The sequence below is a fragment of the Cydia pomonella genome, unplaced genomic scaffold (genome assembly GCF_033807575.1).
Source record: "Cydia pomonella isolate Wapato2018A unplaced genomic scaffold, ilCydPomo1 PGA_scaffold_76, whole genome shotgun sequence".
Classification (NCBI taxonomy): domain Eukaryota; kingdom Metazoa; phylum Arthropoda; class Insecta; order Lepidoptera; family Tortricidae; genus Cydia; species Cydia pomonella.
The window spans coordinates 23,156-38,088 of NW_026907909.1; the positions used below are offsets into that span (position 1 = coordinate 23,156).

Below are 14,933 nucleotides of genomic sequence, written 5' to 3' on the forward strand. Positions count from 1 at the left end.
GCTTTGCTTTGAGGTGGCCTGTCAGCGGCTTTACGGGTTTGCGGGCTCCGTCTGGCTGCTGCGGTCTTCCTCGTCTCCTGCGGCTACTGGCACCAGTGTCCTGGGGAGCTGGCGCTGTCGGCGGTTGTCCGGGGGGCGTGCGTGGAGTGGCGCGATGCCCTGCAGATGGAGGTGTCGCGAGTGGTCGGCGCGCTCGAACATTTTGCTCGATAGTTGGCTGATGAAGGTGTCCAGGCTCTGCCATTTCAGCCCGCGCTGGATGTCAATGTTGCGCACGAAGCGGGGGGCGTTGACTATAGTGCGAAGGGCCGCATTCTCCTGCGCACGCAGTCTCTTTTTATGTGTCTCAGCCGTCATGGCGTACCAGGCGGGAGCTGCGTACGTCAGGCGGGACCGAATGTAGGTCTTGTATATCCCCAGCTTCGTGCGGCGGGGGAGGTTGCTGCAGAGCACTGGACGGAGCAGGGTGCGTGCTGTTTTCACGCGCCGGACCACTTCGTCGACGTGCGGCTTCATTGTTAGCCGCCGGTCAAGTGTCACTCCAAGGTACTTGACCTGCGGCATCCATGGCACGGCTTCTCCGAGTAGGCGAAGAGGCGGGGGGGGCTTATTGGTAAAGCCGGTTAGCAGCGCCTGCGTCTTGCCGACGTTCACCGACATCCTCCACCTGGAGAGCCAGTCGGGGAGGGCGTCAAGGGACCTCTGGAGTTTCTTCGCGGCGTGCGTAGGGTTCATGGACGCGGCGAAGAGGGCCGCGTCGTCCGCGTAGAGGCCCAGCTTGACGTCTCCCACGACCGGGAAGTCGTCGGTGTACAGCGCGTAGCAGGCAGGAGATAGGACGCTGCCCTGAGGTACGCCCGCGTGGATCGGGCGCTCCCTGGAGACTGCGTCCTCGACTGCGACTGTAAAGCGGCGCTCGGTCAGGAATGAAGCCACGACCTGAACGATGCGTCGGGGTGCTTGGGTCTTCGACAGTTTGTACACAAGCCCCTCGTGCCACACCCTGTCAAAGGCCTTTTCCATGTCTAAACAGACGGCTGCGGTGTGCTCCTTCTTGTTTAGTGCCGCCGCCATAAAGTGGAGCACTCTGGTGAGCTGCAGAGACGTGGAGTGCCCGTCGCGGAAACCGAACTGTTCCGGCCTAGGCTCGATGTAGGGCTGGAGCCGTCCCAACAGAAGCCGCTCGAACACCTTGGAGAGGGTGCTGAGCAAGGTGATCGGCCTGTAGCTCTCCGGTCTTCCTCTGTCCTTGCCTGGTTTGGGCAGCATGATCACCCGACCAAGTTTCCAGGCTGTCGGGTAGTGTCCCGAGCGCATGACCCCGTTGAACAGGCGAGTCACCGCCACTATGGAGCGTAGTGGCAGGTGACTTAGCGCCGCGTTCGGGATCGAGTCAGGGCCCGGGGCTTTCCTTGGTTTGCAGCGCCTGAGGACTCGCTGCACTTGGCCGGGTGAGAAGAAGACCGGATCTTCATCTGACTCCAGCGGTTGCTCTAGGTACCTCTCCAGGTGTTGTTCGACTTCTTGTTGATGTTCATGGTCTTGAATGGGGTTGGGCCGGAACTGGGTGCCCAAGCACTCGGCAAAGATCTCCGCCCTGTCCTCTGCCTTGTACTTGGGTTGTCCGGTCGCGTCTTTGAGCGGGCGAGTCGACTCTCGCGTCGTGCCGAGTTGTCGGCATAGACGGTGGATGGAGGGGACATCACCGACTATGGACGCGATGTGACTCTCCCAGCTCTCCGCTGCATGGTCTCGAAGCTCCTTCTGCACTTTCCTGACGAGCGTGTTGAGTTCTGCTCGCAGTGTGGGGCATCTAGTGGTCTGCCATCTTCTCCTCAGGACGTGCTTCCGCTTTATCATGTCCAAGATCCTTTGTGGCAAGAGGGGGCGCCTCCCGTCACTCTGGATGGTGTGCGTGGCTGTGTTGAGCGCGTCCTGGATGTTGGAGGAGATGGTGTTGGCTGCTATCTCCACTTCTTCTGCTGTGGAGACCGCCATGGTCTGGGGTTTCCCCTCCATGGCTTCGGCGTATGTCTCCCAGCAGACTCGGCGTCTTGTTCTGGCGGTGAAAGCCCGGATTGGCATGTCTTCCAGGACCAGCAGTACCGGGCGGTGGTCCGACGGGAGGTCTGTGAGGACCTCCTGGTGCATGGTGGCGGCAATGCTCTTGTGGACCACAAAGTCAATAATGTCGGCGGTGCCGTGCGCGACGTCGTGACGTGTCGGCTCTTCGGGACCGGACACATCGAAGTTGTGGTCCACGGCGGCTTGGTAGATGGTGCGGCCAGCTGTGTCCTGCCTTGCAGCGTGCCACGCCGGGTGCTTGGCATTCCAGTCCCCAGCCATGATGGTCGGCATGTTGGGACTGAGAAGCTTTCGCAGGTCTGCTGTGAGGGTGCCGATGGCACTCGCTGGTCTATATATGGCGTATAGTCGGAGATCGTGGCCCGAGACTCGGATGTCGACTCCTAAGGCGTAAAAGGAGTCGAGGGGCTGGTATTCCACCGGCTGGTGGACGATGGGCCTCCGGACTATGACTGCGAGTCCCCGGTATGGCGTGCCGTTCTGCTGTACCTCGTCTTTGCGGTAGACCAGGTACCCGGGGATCTTCAGGGCAGCGTCTTCTCGCAGATGTGTTTCGGACACCAGCATCACGTCCACATCTTGCGATTTCAGGAACTCGCGGAGCAGCCCGATCTTGTAGCGCAGGCTCTGCGCGTTCCAGTATACTACACGCAGCTTAGCTAGCTCTTTGCTGCGTGGAGTGTAGGGCGGCAGTGAGCGCCTGGGCTACCGCGGCGAGCTGCGCCACTAGAGCGGCGAGGTCTGGCGTAGCGGTTGGCGCGATGCTGGTGGCTGGTGTTGGTGCTGGTGCTGGGTGTAGGGCCGCTGGTTGATGGGCTGGCGCTGGTTGAGTGTTGGTGGCGGCTTTCTTCTTCTTATTCTTCTTTTTGGCTTTCTTTGTGGAAAGGCTCGTTCCGGTATCCCCCCTTTGAGTGGGGGGGTTGGCCGGCGCCATCAGAGACGCTGGCGCCGACTCCTCCACTGTGGGCTTGGGGACTGATGCCTTGGTGATGGGGCCTGGGCGGCTCGGGACTGGGGCCGAGAGGGCAGATCTCCCAGCTTTCCAGTTTCGGGCCTCCCTCTTGTAGACCGGGCAATTTCGGCTGTTTGCCGGGTGCTCTCCTCTGCAGTTTTTGCATGTGGCCTTCTGGTCTCTAGGCCTGGTGCACTGGTAGGATTGGTGTGGCTCGGCGCATTTGACGCAGGCAGTTTGGCGGTGACATCCGTGCGAGGAGTGGCGGAACCCCTGGCAGTTGTGGCATTGTGCGGGCCCCTTCTTCCCGCGCCATGCCTCCACCTTGATTCCCCGCATGTGTAGAAGCTCTTTCACCTCGTAGACTCCCCGCGTGATCTCGGGCGGGCCCCGCAAGCTGCACGAAGTATATGCAGCCCGGGCGGCCCGACCTCGCGTTTATTTGCTTGACGTATTCTGCGGGGTGTCCAAGCTTCTCTAGGGCGTTCTTCACTTCTTCCGTCGGTGTCTTGGAGGGGAGGCCCCTGACGGCCACCTTAAGCCGCTTCTCATCGTCCAGCCCGTATATGTGATATATCGGCTTAACGATGTCCGTGGTCTCCCCTTTTTCTTTGGCTGCAGCGATTGCGGCGATTGCCGCATCCTCCAACTTGGCCAGGTGCCTAATAATAAGGCGATATTCGGCCTCCGTTTGGGGCTCGAACTCCACTCCTTCTCCCCTCGGCTTGGAATGGGGTGACTCGCCGAGCTCCTCCGCGATGGCCTCCAGGGCCCTCGGCCAGTTGGGTAGTAATTCGGCGACGATGGCAGGGTATTTGGATTTTTTATTTTTTTTTCTACCCTCATCGTCGCCGCAAGGCTGCATGGCGTTATTGCTCTTTTTAACGCTACTGTTTTCATTTTTTTGGGTGCTGTCTTTTTTTTTTGATGTAACAGTATTATATTTTTTGTTGCAGCCTTGCTGCCGAGGTTGCGGTGCTGGCGTCTCCAGAGCCCGAGGGGAGGGCTGCGGCGTTCGCGTAGCTGTGGTCGGGTGCTGCGGGTGTTGCTGCGGGCTGCTGAGTTGCTGTCGTTGCTGACCCGGGTAAGTGGCCATCTCCTTTTTCATTGTGTTTGGGTTTGGGGCCCTTAAAAGGGCCTTTTTCTGGCTGCGGCGCGGCTTCGCGGCGGGCGCGGAGTCGCGGGTCGGTCGGCGGCGAGATGTTGTGGCACGCGCGTTTTTCTGGCTGCTTTTCTTGTGGGCTGCTTTCCGGCTTCCTCTTCATAGCCGAGGGGCGGAGGGCTGCCGGGTGATCCTCCAGGAACTGGAGGAAGTGGGCATCTTCAGGTAGCAGCTCCACTGCCTCTCCCAGGGCATGTCCCTGGAGCCTGATGTAAGCCACCATCCATGCCTCCATACCCGGAGACATGTAACCGACTTGCCCAAGACGAGCAACCAGGATACGATCACGATCCAGTTGCTCGTGGGGGGAAAGTCGGTATTGGGCTTCCCGCGGGATTGGCGAGAAGGTGCGTCCTGGGGCCGCGTCGGACGTTTTCCATTTCGTCGGGGAAACGGTGTCTGGCTCGGCGTCGGTTGTGAGGGCATCCGTAAACTCGGCGAGTTCTTCCTCTACGGAGTCGTGGTCGTCGTGTTTGGCTCGTTCGGTGTCCGTTGTGGTGATTGCTGGTGTCGGTAGTGGTTGAAACCCGCTTTCCAGGCTACCCACCTGCCCCGCGGGGGCGGGGGGGTCGGTGACTGTCGGCGGAGTTCGTGCGGGTATCTCTGGAAACCGTTGTTTCGAAGTACCCACCCGTCCCGCGGGGGTGGGGGGGTGCTTATCCCCTTCGTTCATCTTCGTTTTCTGCGGGCGGAGTCTCGCGGCGCATAGCGGTCGGTCGTGGGCCTAGCCTACGGTTCCTTTCCTAGGTGAACCGTTTGAGCGGAACCTAGGATTGGTCCCGCAACTAGGGCGACCGATGGCTGGCTTCGTTGACGCAGGCGATCCCCTCCGGCGAGAGCCGGGCGCGATCCGGCAGTTATATTTTTCTTCAGAAAAATACGGCTGTGGAAGTGCTGGTGCTAGTCGGTGCGTCCGTGCGAGTGTCCGAGGCTCTCCAGCTATAACCGACCCTGGCGGTGCTGTATTTATACGCTCCACCCTATAGCGGGGAGACGGGGGACGGGGGTTATAAAATATCGGAGCACACGATGCGAACGCTTAAAATGTGATTATTTCAAAATATAAATAATTTCTCATAATATGTTATTTAAATTCTTTTTGGGTACCTACACACAGGGGATAAACTTCATATTACTATAAATAACGACGGCACAACCGGCACATGTAAAAGATCTGGCCTTATATATGTGTAGGTAGCCCTCTCTCTCTCTCTCTCTCTCTCTCTATTTCTCCTCTAATACAATTGTAATAATTCAGTAAATATATTTCAGAAAAGGTATACTTAAAATTTGATATTTCCATCTATATTATTAGACGGATTAGGTACCTTCTAGAAGTCATTATGAGTCTTGTTACTGCGTAAAATTAATCACGATTTTATTTATTTATATGTATTTCCAGTCTATTATAAATTCTTATAGGAAATAAGTTCGTCAATCGAATCGAATATAAATAGTCTCGTATTATTATTACCTAGTTTGTAAGTATTTTATTATGTATAGGGGACCGATCGATTTAACTAAGCAAGTGTTTGTTCAAAGAAACATTTGTTAATTTTTCGAATTATGTGTGGCCCTGAAAAGGGCCTTTTGATTTGACAGAAGCTTCACGTTCGCATGTCCAAACGCAAAACGCGTGGTACAAAATAATACATATAATGTAACCTTATGCGTTCGCGCAGACTGCGTTCGGCGATTTATGCTTCGTGTCAGTTTTAGCGTGGTGGTTTAGGCCCACACACATACACACAGGACGTTTAAGCACGTTCACCGCGGATCCTGCGAGCCAGCTGGATGTCCTTGGGCATGATGGTGACACGCTTGGCGTGGATGGCGCACAGGTTGGTGTCCTCGAAGAGACCGACGAGGTAAGCCTCGCTGGCCTCCTGGAGAGCCATAACGGCGGAGCTCTGGAAGCGCAGGTCGGTCTTGAAGTCCTGAGCGATCTCACGGACCAGACGCTGGAAGGGCAGCTTGCGGATCAGAAGCTCAGTGCTCTTCTGGTAGCGACGGATCTCACGTAGGGCTACGGTGCCGGGTCTGTAGCGATGGGGTTTCTTGACACCGCCGGTGGCGGGCGCACTCTTGCGGGCCGCCTTGGTGGCGAGCTGTTTGCGGGGCGCTTTACCACCGGTGGATTTACGAGCGGTCTGTTTGGTACGGGCCATTGCGAAAAATTACTACGACACGCGTGTACGTTACTTTAACGAGTCACGAGAGGGAATAAACGAAGCAACGCGTCGCCGGCGTCTTTTATGTGCTGGTCGGAAAGAGACGGAGTTAGTGTCCGTGTGAGCGAGAGGGCTATAAAATTCACATAAACGGCACCCTCACCCCCTCTTCCTTTCTCACCATTTCGATTTGTGGTGTACAATGTCAATAAAATATTATTTAAATATTAATACATAATATTATATACACATTAATACATATATACTCGTATATATAGTTTTACATAAGAGTAGTTATTTAAAACGTAATTTAACTTCAAGAAACCTCGAACACGAACAAACCTAACTCCATTTATCAATTATTATTATTATTTTTCGTAAAAAAAATAAAAAAAAAAACTTAATCATATCAAACCTAACTCCGGGGAACCTAACTCCTCGGAACCTAACTCCGCGGAACCTAACTACGGGGAACCTAACTCCTCGGAACCTAACTCCGCGGAACCTAACTCGATCAAACCCAACTGTGTACTATAACAGAAGCACTACTATAAGTTATAAGAGAAGCATTACCTACAGATATTATATTATGTTAGACATATTTATATATATGTTTAGTTTTAAAATATTTACGCGCGTCCGTGAATACATGTGTATAATAATCATAAGATTACCGCTACTACTAGCAAATTAACTTAGCTTAAAATGCTAATAATAATTGTGATTTTATACTACTGCCACTGATGATTATTTATTTATCGATCGATTGACACCGTATGGACGGCTAGAAACTTTTTATATCATATTCAGAACGTATTTGTGGCCCTGAAAAGGGCCTTTTTGTTTGTAGCACAAACCACACTCTCGCAGCGTGTCGTGTCGCAATACGAACTACCTAACCCATTACACTAAAATGTGTATTGAGAAAAGACAGACCGCACACGAGGAACGACGGACGCTTACTTGGAGCTGGTGTACTTGGTGACGGCCTTAGTGCCTTCACTGACGGCGTGCTTGGCGAGCTCACCGGGCAGCAAGAGCCTCACGGAGGTCTGCACCTCCCTGCTGGTGATGGTGGACCTCTTGTTGTAGTGAGCCAGGCGGGAGGCCTCGGCGGCGATGCGCTCGAAGATGTCGTTCACGAAAGAGTTCATGATAGACATGGCCTTGCTGGAGATACCGGTGTCGGGGTGGACCTGCTTGAGCACCTTGTATATGTAGATGGCGTAGCTCTCCTTGCGCTTATGCTTCTTCTTTTTCTTAGAGTCCGACTTGGAGATGTTCTTCTGAGCCTTGCCGGATTTCTTGGCGGCCTTACCGCTAGTCTTGGGTGGCATTATGATATAAGTAGTTAGTTAGATGCTTACAGTACGAGAGTCGAACTTGCTATGTGAAATCCGGATTTGATACCTCAATTTTTGTTAGCGCGGCGAACGGGAAATAGGGGATTAAAGATCGAGCGTCGCGCCGGCGGTATCTCGACCAATGGCGTTCGTGCATTATTAATATCGTCGGTCGGCATGGTGGGGAGTGCAAGCGCGTGTTGTTATTACACTTTATTATAACTATATTATTATTCTACCACCGGATGTACTATGTAATAATATAGTTATAATAAAGTTTAATTATCATATATATATATATTTATTCGTATGCTTAATAACCATATAATAATAAATAAATTGTCGTTTAACATTCGATATTTCTCGACGCGATAAATATCTCCAATTTAGAATATTACAAATATTCTATATTAGGATACAGTTAATCTACTTACAATTATCATTGCATTCATTGTTTCATAAATTTGATCGATCGAATGACATCATATACGTATGCGTTATATACATGAAACTTATAAACGTTATCACAGAATTATATTGTGGCCCTGAAAAAGGGCCTTTTGTAACGGCCACTCGGGCGGGAATGTAACAGAGGTCCCGTGCGATAAATAAATATACACGAGACAAATGCACACATTCACCGATAGCCGGGTGTCACCGCTATAGATGTAGCCATGTAGATGAGAAGTGAAGTGCACTTAAGCCTTCTTCTCGGTCTTCTTGGGCAGGAGCACGGCCTGAATGTTAGGCAGCACACCGCCCTGGGCGATGGTCACACCGGAGAGGAGCTTGTTCAACTCCTCGTCGTTGCGGATAGCCAGCTGAAGATGTCTGGGGATGATCCTGGTCTTCTTGTTGTCGCGGGCGGCGTTACCCGCCAACTCGAGAACCTCAGCGGCCAGGTACTCCATGACGGCGGCGAGGTACACCGGGGCTCCGGCACCTACGCGCTCGGCGTAGTTACCCTTCCGTAGAAGCCTGTGGATACGTCCGACGGGGAACTGGAGTCCGGCACGGTTAGAACGGGACTTTGCCTTTCCCTTAACCTTGCCACCTTTACCGCGTCCAGACATGTTTTAAGAGATTTAAGTTTAATTTACACACACACAAAACGAGAGCACGAATGCTTGTCAGTGTAATATTAAAAAATTGGCACAGCGCCCCTAAGATTATATAGGTTCACGGAGTGCGCTGTTAGTGGGGATACAACGAGCCGACATAACACGAGCCCGATCGACCAATCAACGCCCCGCGAGCAAGAGCACGATTTAGATAGAGATAAAATGTTTGAAACGATTGATTGATTGTTTGAAATCTAAGACTTTAAATAAATAAATAAATTAATTAATTAATTAATTAATATAAAATTTTGTTGGTTATACTAACGGGTGTGTGTTTATTCACGTTCGTGTGTAAATAAATTTATGAAAACCTAACATAATATGTATTATATTGAGATCATAATGATAATAATCATATCATATCATATTGAGACTTTTCCAAATGTCTGTTTGTTTACAGATGTATTTTTGTGTTAAGAGTTGCTTATAAGACACTTGATTTAAGATCGAGTTGTTTGTTTGTTTCTTTATTTATTTATTTATTTGATTTATTTTGATCGATCGACTCGTGTATGTGCTTGTTGCAATGAAACAGAGGCGATGAACCCTTGAATACATTTGTTAGCCCTGAAAAGGGCTTTTTGATGTGCGTTTAACGCGCACAGGCGTATGACGTGAGTCGAGAAGAGGCGACACGTCGTCGTATAATAATATATAGCAACGACAATCAACATCTCCTCTAACAACATATCACTACAGTCACGCACGACCGATGTAAGAACGACGACGACGACGACAACGCGCTCGCAGTCTTACTTCTTCGCGGCAGCCTTCTTAGCGGCGGGCTTCGCTTTGGGAGCGGCCGCAGCTTTCTTGGGCTTGGGAGCTTTAGGCTTCTTGGTCGGCGGCTTCGCGGTCTTCTTGGCCTTGGGCGCGGCGGCGCTCTTGCCCTTGGCGGGGGTGGATGGTTTCTTCGCGGCGGGCTTCTTCTTGGCGGCGGCGGCCTTCTTGTCTTTTGTGGCGGCCTTAGGCTTGGCCGGGGACGCGGCGGCCTTCTTCGCCTTAGCCGGCTTAGCTGCGGCGGGCTTCTTAGCGGCGGCTGAAGATTTAGCGGTAGATTTCTTGGCCGCAGCGGGCTTCTTGCCGGTTGACGATGACTTTGACTCCAGTTTGAACGAGCCGGACGCGCCCTTGCCTTTGGTCTGAATCAGTGCGCCGGATTCGACTGCGCTCTTCAGATATTTTCTGATGAACGGCGCCAGCTTCTCGGCGTCGACCTTGTACTGGGCGGCGATGTATTTCTTGATAGCCTGCAGGGACGAACCGCTTCTCTCCTTCAACTCCTTGATGGCGCTGTTAACCATCTCCGAGGTCTTGGGGTGGGTGGGCTTCGCCTTAGGCTTCTTAGCGCCTGCGGAGGCGGACGCCTTCGGTTTCTTCGCGGGCGTCGCCGGGGCTGGAGCGTCGGCAGCAACTGCGGTATCGGCCATATTTAATGTCGAAATAAGCAAATAAGTTGTTACAAACACAAATTAGTAAATCGCACGAACTGCGCAAAGAGAACAGCGGACGCGTGTAAGCGGAGCGCTGCGCTGGCGAGTACTAAACACGCCTATGCAGCGTGGTCTTCTGACACTCCCCCTTTCTGGGGGTGTGAGGGGGCCATTTCAGGGCGAGGCCCTTTTTGGCAGCGTCTGTCGCGTGCCGTAACGACGGCACGGTCTGTTGTTGCCAGCAATGGACTGCTGGTGTTATCTCCTTCCTGCTCCTTTATTGGATTTGGTTGGCCATCATGGCTTGGTCGTCATGGTGGCCAATCTGCGGCTTTGTGGGCTTCGAGGCTATTTAGGAGGGTACGAGCTCACGTGGTTGGGCTCGTGACCGGCTTGTTTCTGGGGGGCGGGCGTGAAGGGGGGCTATCCCCCTCACTAACTGGTGGCGTGACGAGTCGGCGCGACTAAACATTTTGCGCGCCAGCTGGCCCACGAACTCGTCCAAGTTCTGCATCTTCATGTCTCTGTATATCGTCGCGTTCCGCACGTAGCGTGGGGCTCTCACGATGGTCCTGAGGCTTTGCGACTCCTGTGCCCTGAGTCTCCGCCTGTTAGACTCTGCCGTCCTGGCGTACCAGGCTGGAGCCGCGTAGGTCAGTCTGGACCGAACGTAAGCCTTGTAGAGTCCAAGCTTCGTGCGGAACGGGAGGCTGCTGGTAAGTACTGGACGGAGTTTGGCGCGCGCGGTCTTGGCCCGCCGCACCACCTCGTCCACGTGGTGCTTCATCGTGAGGCCTCTATCTATAGTGACCCCCAGATACTTTGCAGTATGCTGCCACTGGATTTCTTCACCGAAGAGTCTGAGTGGCGGCGGATATTCCTTTGCCCCCGTCAGAAGGGCCTGTGTCTTGCCCACGTTCACCGAGAGCCTCCAATTGGTCAGCCACTCGGGTAGGGCGTCAAGCTGTCGCTGGATTTTAATTGCAGCATGTGCGGGAGTGATTGACGCGGCGTAGTATGCCGCATCATCCGCGAACAGTCCCAGCTTGACGTCGCCGACCACCGGGATGTCATCGGTGAACCAGGCGTAGCAGGCTGGGGACAGGCAGCTTCCTTGAGGAACTCCCGCGAGGATCGGGCGCTCCGAGGAGATGGCATCTTCCACTGCCACGTGGAAGCGTCGCTGGGTCAAGAAGGAGCGCAGCACGCGCATCACTCGACTTGGGACCGAAGATCTCGACAGTTTGTCTAGCAGGCCCTCGTGCCAGACCCTGTCGAATGCCTTCTCCATGTCGAGGAATACTGCTACCACGTGCTCTTTCTGATTCATCCGCTCCGCCATGTAGGCCAGGACGCGCGTCAGCTGAAGTGTCGTCGAATGCTCGGTGCGGAACCCGAACTGCTCCGGTCTGGGCTCGATGTGGGGCTGGAGCCTGTTCAGGAGGAGCTTCTCGAACGCCTTGGAGAGAGTACTCAGCAGCGTGATGGGTCTGTAGCTGCTGGGTTGCCTCCTGTCCTTCCCTGGTTTTGGGATCAGAATGACCCGGCCGAGCTTCCAGGGTGTCGGAAAGTGGCCCGAGCGCATGATCCCATTAAACAGGCGCGTCACCGCCGCGATCGTGTGCTGCGGCAGGTGGCGGAGTGCCTCGTTTGGGATCGAGTCGGCGCCCGGGGCTTTCTTGGGATTGCTTCTTAGCAACATCTTCTTGACTTGTCCGGGCGAGAAGAAGATCTTCTCCTCATCCTCGTTCGGCTGCTGCTGGAAGAATCTCTCTAAGCGCTGCACCACCTCCCCTGTGTGGTCCTCGCTTAGAGAGGGGTTTGGTTGGAACTGTCGCTCCAAGCTGTCTGCGAACAGTTCCGCGCGTTCCTCCGCTTTGTAATGAAGGGCCCCTCCTTCATCGATTAGTGGCCTGATGGGATCTGTGGTTTGCCCAAGCTGCCGGCAGAGACGGTGGATTGAGGGCAGCGTGCCGTCAATGCTGGCTATGTGGGCGTCCCACTCCTGCGCTCTGTGGTTCCTGAGCTCCTCCTTGGCTCGCTCCACGAGCCGGTTGAGCTCCGTCTTCATGGTAGGGCAGCGGGTGTGTTGCCAGCGCCGCCGCATCTGGCGCTTTTGTTGTAATAAGTTCCTGATCGCCGCGGGGAGGGGTTTGTACCTCTCACCCGCGGGGATGGTGTGTGAAGATGTTTCCAGCGCCTTCTGGATGCTGCTAGTGATGGCTGCCACTGCTGTTTCAACCTCCTCGGCCGTCGAGACTGGTCCCGTGAGGGGGTTCTCGAGGGACTCCGAGAAGGCCTCCCAGTCCGTCTTCCGCCTCGTCCTCCTCTTCGGGGCGGAGCTTGGCGCCGTGTCCAGGGTTATTAGGATCGGCCGGTGGTCTGATGGGAGGTCGGGGAGAACCTCCTGGGCCATGGATGCTGTCACTTCTTTGTGGACTACAAAATCGATGATGTCGCAGGACATGTGAGCGTCGTCGTAATGTGTGGGCTCTTCAGGTCCTGATATGTCGAAGTTGTAGTCCACTGCTGCACTGTAGATGATTCTCCCAGGCTGGTCTATCCTCGAGGCGTTCCAGGCCACGTGCTTTGCGTTCCAGTCCCCCGCCAGGATGGTCGGCGTCGGGTGCTGGAACAAAGCACGCAGGTCCGCCTTTAGGTGCATCGTGCTGCTTGAAGGTGGTCGGTAGACCGCGTATAGCCGGAGGTCGCCATCTGCCACCCGGATGTCGACGCCGAGCGCCGTGAAGGAGTCACGGTGAACGTAGTCGACCGGCTGGTGGACGATGGTTCTTCGGACCATCACAGCTAACCCGCGGAACGGGTGTCCCGCCTGGTTTACTTCGTTCCGCTGGTACACGATGTAGCCTCCCATCTTGATGTCGTTCTTCTGGTGGGTCTCGCTGACCAGCAAGATGTCCACGTTCTGCTCACGGAGGAAGTGACGGAGCAGCGCAATCTTGCCGGTCAGTGTCTGGGCGTTCCAGTAGACTACCCTCAATCTACGGTTGAACGCGCTGGTGGGGTGAGGCTATCTGTTTAAGGGCCCTGGAGACCGCTTCCGGTCCCTGGCTGGCCGCTGCCTGCAGGAGGGCGGCTATCATCGCTGCCAGGTCTCCTTGGTCCGCAGTGGATGTAGCTGCGGAGGCTGGTGCTTCCTGGTTGGAAGCTAGCAGCGGAGCGTCTGGTTTTGTTGTAGCCGTCACTTGGGGTTTCTTTTTCTTTTTCTTCTTCTTTTTCGGCATCTGGGCTGTGCCGGTGTTTTGGGGGCGGTCTGACACGCCCCTTTGTTTGGGGGCGTTAGCCGGGGCCATCAGGGTAGACGACGCCGACTCCTCCACAGTGGGTTGGGTGACACTCGCCTTGGTCACCGGTCCATGCTTCTTGGGCACTGAGTGCGCCTTTGTGCCCGCCTTCCAGTTGCGGGCCTCACGAATATACACCGGGCACTTCCTGAAGTTGGCCGGGTGGGGGCCTGCGCAGTTTGCACATGTGCAGGGTTCTTCCTTGGGTCTAGGGCAATTGGCGGCTGGGTGGGGGCCTGCGCAGCGGACGCATTTCTGCGGCCTGTGGCATCCCTGGGAGTGGTGTCGAAAGCCTTGGCAGTTGTGACACTGCGGCGGGCCAGTCTTCCCCCTCCATGCTTCTATCTTAACCGAGCTCATGCATAAGAGCTCCTTGACCCCGTAGATGTTGGTGTTTTCGCGCGGGGGGCCAGAGAGCTGCACGAAGTATACGCAGCCCGGCTTGCCTCCCCTTGCGTTGATCTGCCTCACGTGGGTGACGGGGTATCCAAGCTCTATGCACGCAGCTTTGATTTCCTCCAGTGGGGTGTCTGAAGGCAGCCCGCGCAGTGCCACCTTCATTTGCCGGTCTCTTCTCAGCTGGTAGACATGCCACTCCACAGTCGTACCCAGGCTCTCCAAGTGATCGTAAATCACCCTGTACTCGTCTGCAGAAGCTGGTTCGAAGATGATCCCTCTCCCCGAAGGTTTGCTGGATGCCGTTCTTCCCAGCTTCTCTTTTATGGCTGCGACCTCTTTCAGCCAGTTCGGGAACACTGGTACCACTATGTCGGGGTACCTCTCCTTCCCTGGCTGGGGTGGGTGCTGCTGCTTCGGTTTCGCGGGCGCTCTCCCTTCCTGTGAGGGCGCTGCTGCTTTGGCTGCAGATGTTTGCCCCTGCGCTTGTGGCTGTTTGGGCGGGGGGCCTGCGCCTGAGTGGGCTCCCGTGTTGGTTGGGACCCTTGTGTGGTTTGTGGCTCCTTTTCTGGGGGGGCCTGTGGGGGGGGCCCTCCTTTGGGTGGGCCTCGGGTGCGTGGGGGGCTCCGTCGGGGGAGCCTCCTTGGTGGCCTCCGCTGCCGGGGGCTTGGTTTTCTTCCTGGGCGCCGGTGTGGGGTTGGCTGTGCCCTGTTCTCGGGGCTCTTCTCCTTGTAAGGGTCTCTGTGTCGTGGTTTGGTCCTTTTCCTCTGGGGCGGAGGGGCCTTGGTAGGTGGCCTCCTGCAAGGGGGGCCTCGGCTCTGCTGGATTGTACTGGTCCGCCTCGGAGGGGGGTGCTGCTGCTGGTGGGGCCGCCGGAGGTGCGGGGGCCAATGGCCCCTCTTGTAGTGAGGGGCGGTAGGAGGTGACGTCCAGTCTCCTCATAACCACTCCCTTGAGGCCGCAGT

The 14,933-nt window shown here is 55.0% G+C and overlaps 4 protein-coding genes across 4 annotated transcripts; all 4 read right to left on the reverse strand.

Annotated features, from left to right (window-relative positions):
- Positions 1-5,775: 5,775 nt before the first annotated feature.
- Positions 5,776-6,548, reverse strand: LOC133534249 (histone H3). The gene has a single exon (XM_061873345.1). It carries the CDS (start codon positions 6,365-6,367, stop codon positions 5,957-5,959), a length of 411 nt encoding a protein of 136 aa, XP_061729329.1. The 5' UTR covers positions 6,368-6,548; the 3' UTR covers positions 5,776-5,956.
- A 639-nt stretch (positions 6,549-7,187) lies between these two features.
- LOC133534253 (histone H2B) lies at positions 7,188-7,954 on the reverse strand. Its single transcript, XM_061873349.1, has one exon. It carries the CDS (start codon positions 7,705-7,707, stop codon positions 7,330-7,332), a length of 378 nt encoding a protein of 125 aa, XP_061729333.1. The 5' UTR covers positions 7,708-7,954; the 3' UTR covers positions 7,188-7,329.
- Positions 7,955-8,317: 363 nt separating this feature from the next.
- LOC133534255 (histone H2A) lies at positions 8,318-9,019 on the reverse strand. The gene has a single exon (XM_061873352.1). The coding sequence runs from the start codon at positions 8,784-8,786 to the stop codon at positions 8,412-8,414; it is 375 nt and encodes a 124-aa protein (XP_061729336.1). The 5' UTR covers positions 8,787-9,019; the 3' UTR covers positions 8,318-8,411.
- A 266-nt stretch (positions 9,020-9,285) lies between these two features.
- On the reverse strand, positions 9,286-10,408 carry LOC133534247 (histone H1B-like). Its single transcript, XM_061873341.1, has one exon. It carries the CDS (start codon positions 10,262-10,264, stop codon positions 9,587-9,589), a length of 678 nt encoding a protein of 225 aa, XP_061729325.1. The 5' UTR covers positions 10,265-10,408; the 3' UTR covers positions 9,286-9,586.
- Between the last annotated feature and the right edge of the window lie 4,525 nt (positions 10,409-14,933).

What these genes read in the sequence shown, in the direction of transcription:
- LOC133534249 (XM_061873345.1), bottom strand. Translation starts at nt 6,367, where the DNA reads ATGGCCCGTACCAAACAGACCGCTCGTAAATCCACCGGTGGTAAAGCG.
- LOC133534247 (XM_061873341.1), bottom strand. Translation starts at nt 10,264, where the DNA reads ATGGCCGATACCGCAGTTGCTGCCGACGCTCCAGCCCCGGCGACGCCC.
- LOC133534253 (XM_061873349.1), bottom strand. Translation starts at nt 7,707, where the DNA reads ATGCCACCCAAGACTAGCGGTAAGGCCGCCAAGAAATCCGGCAAGGCT.
- LOC133534255 (XM_061873352.1), bottom strand. Translation starts at nt 8,786, where the DNA reads ATGTCTGGACGCGGTAAAGGTGGCAAGGTTAAGGGAAAGGCAAAGTCC.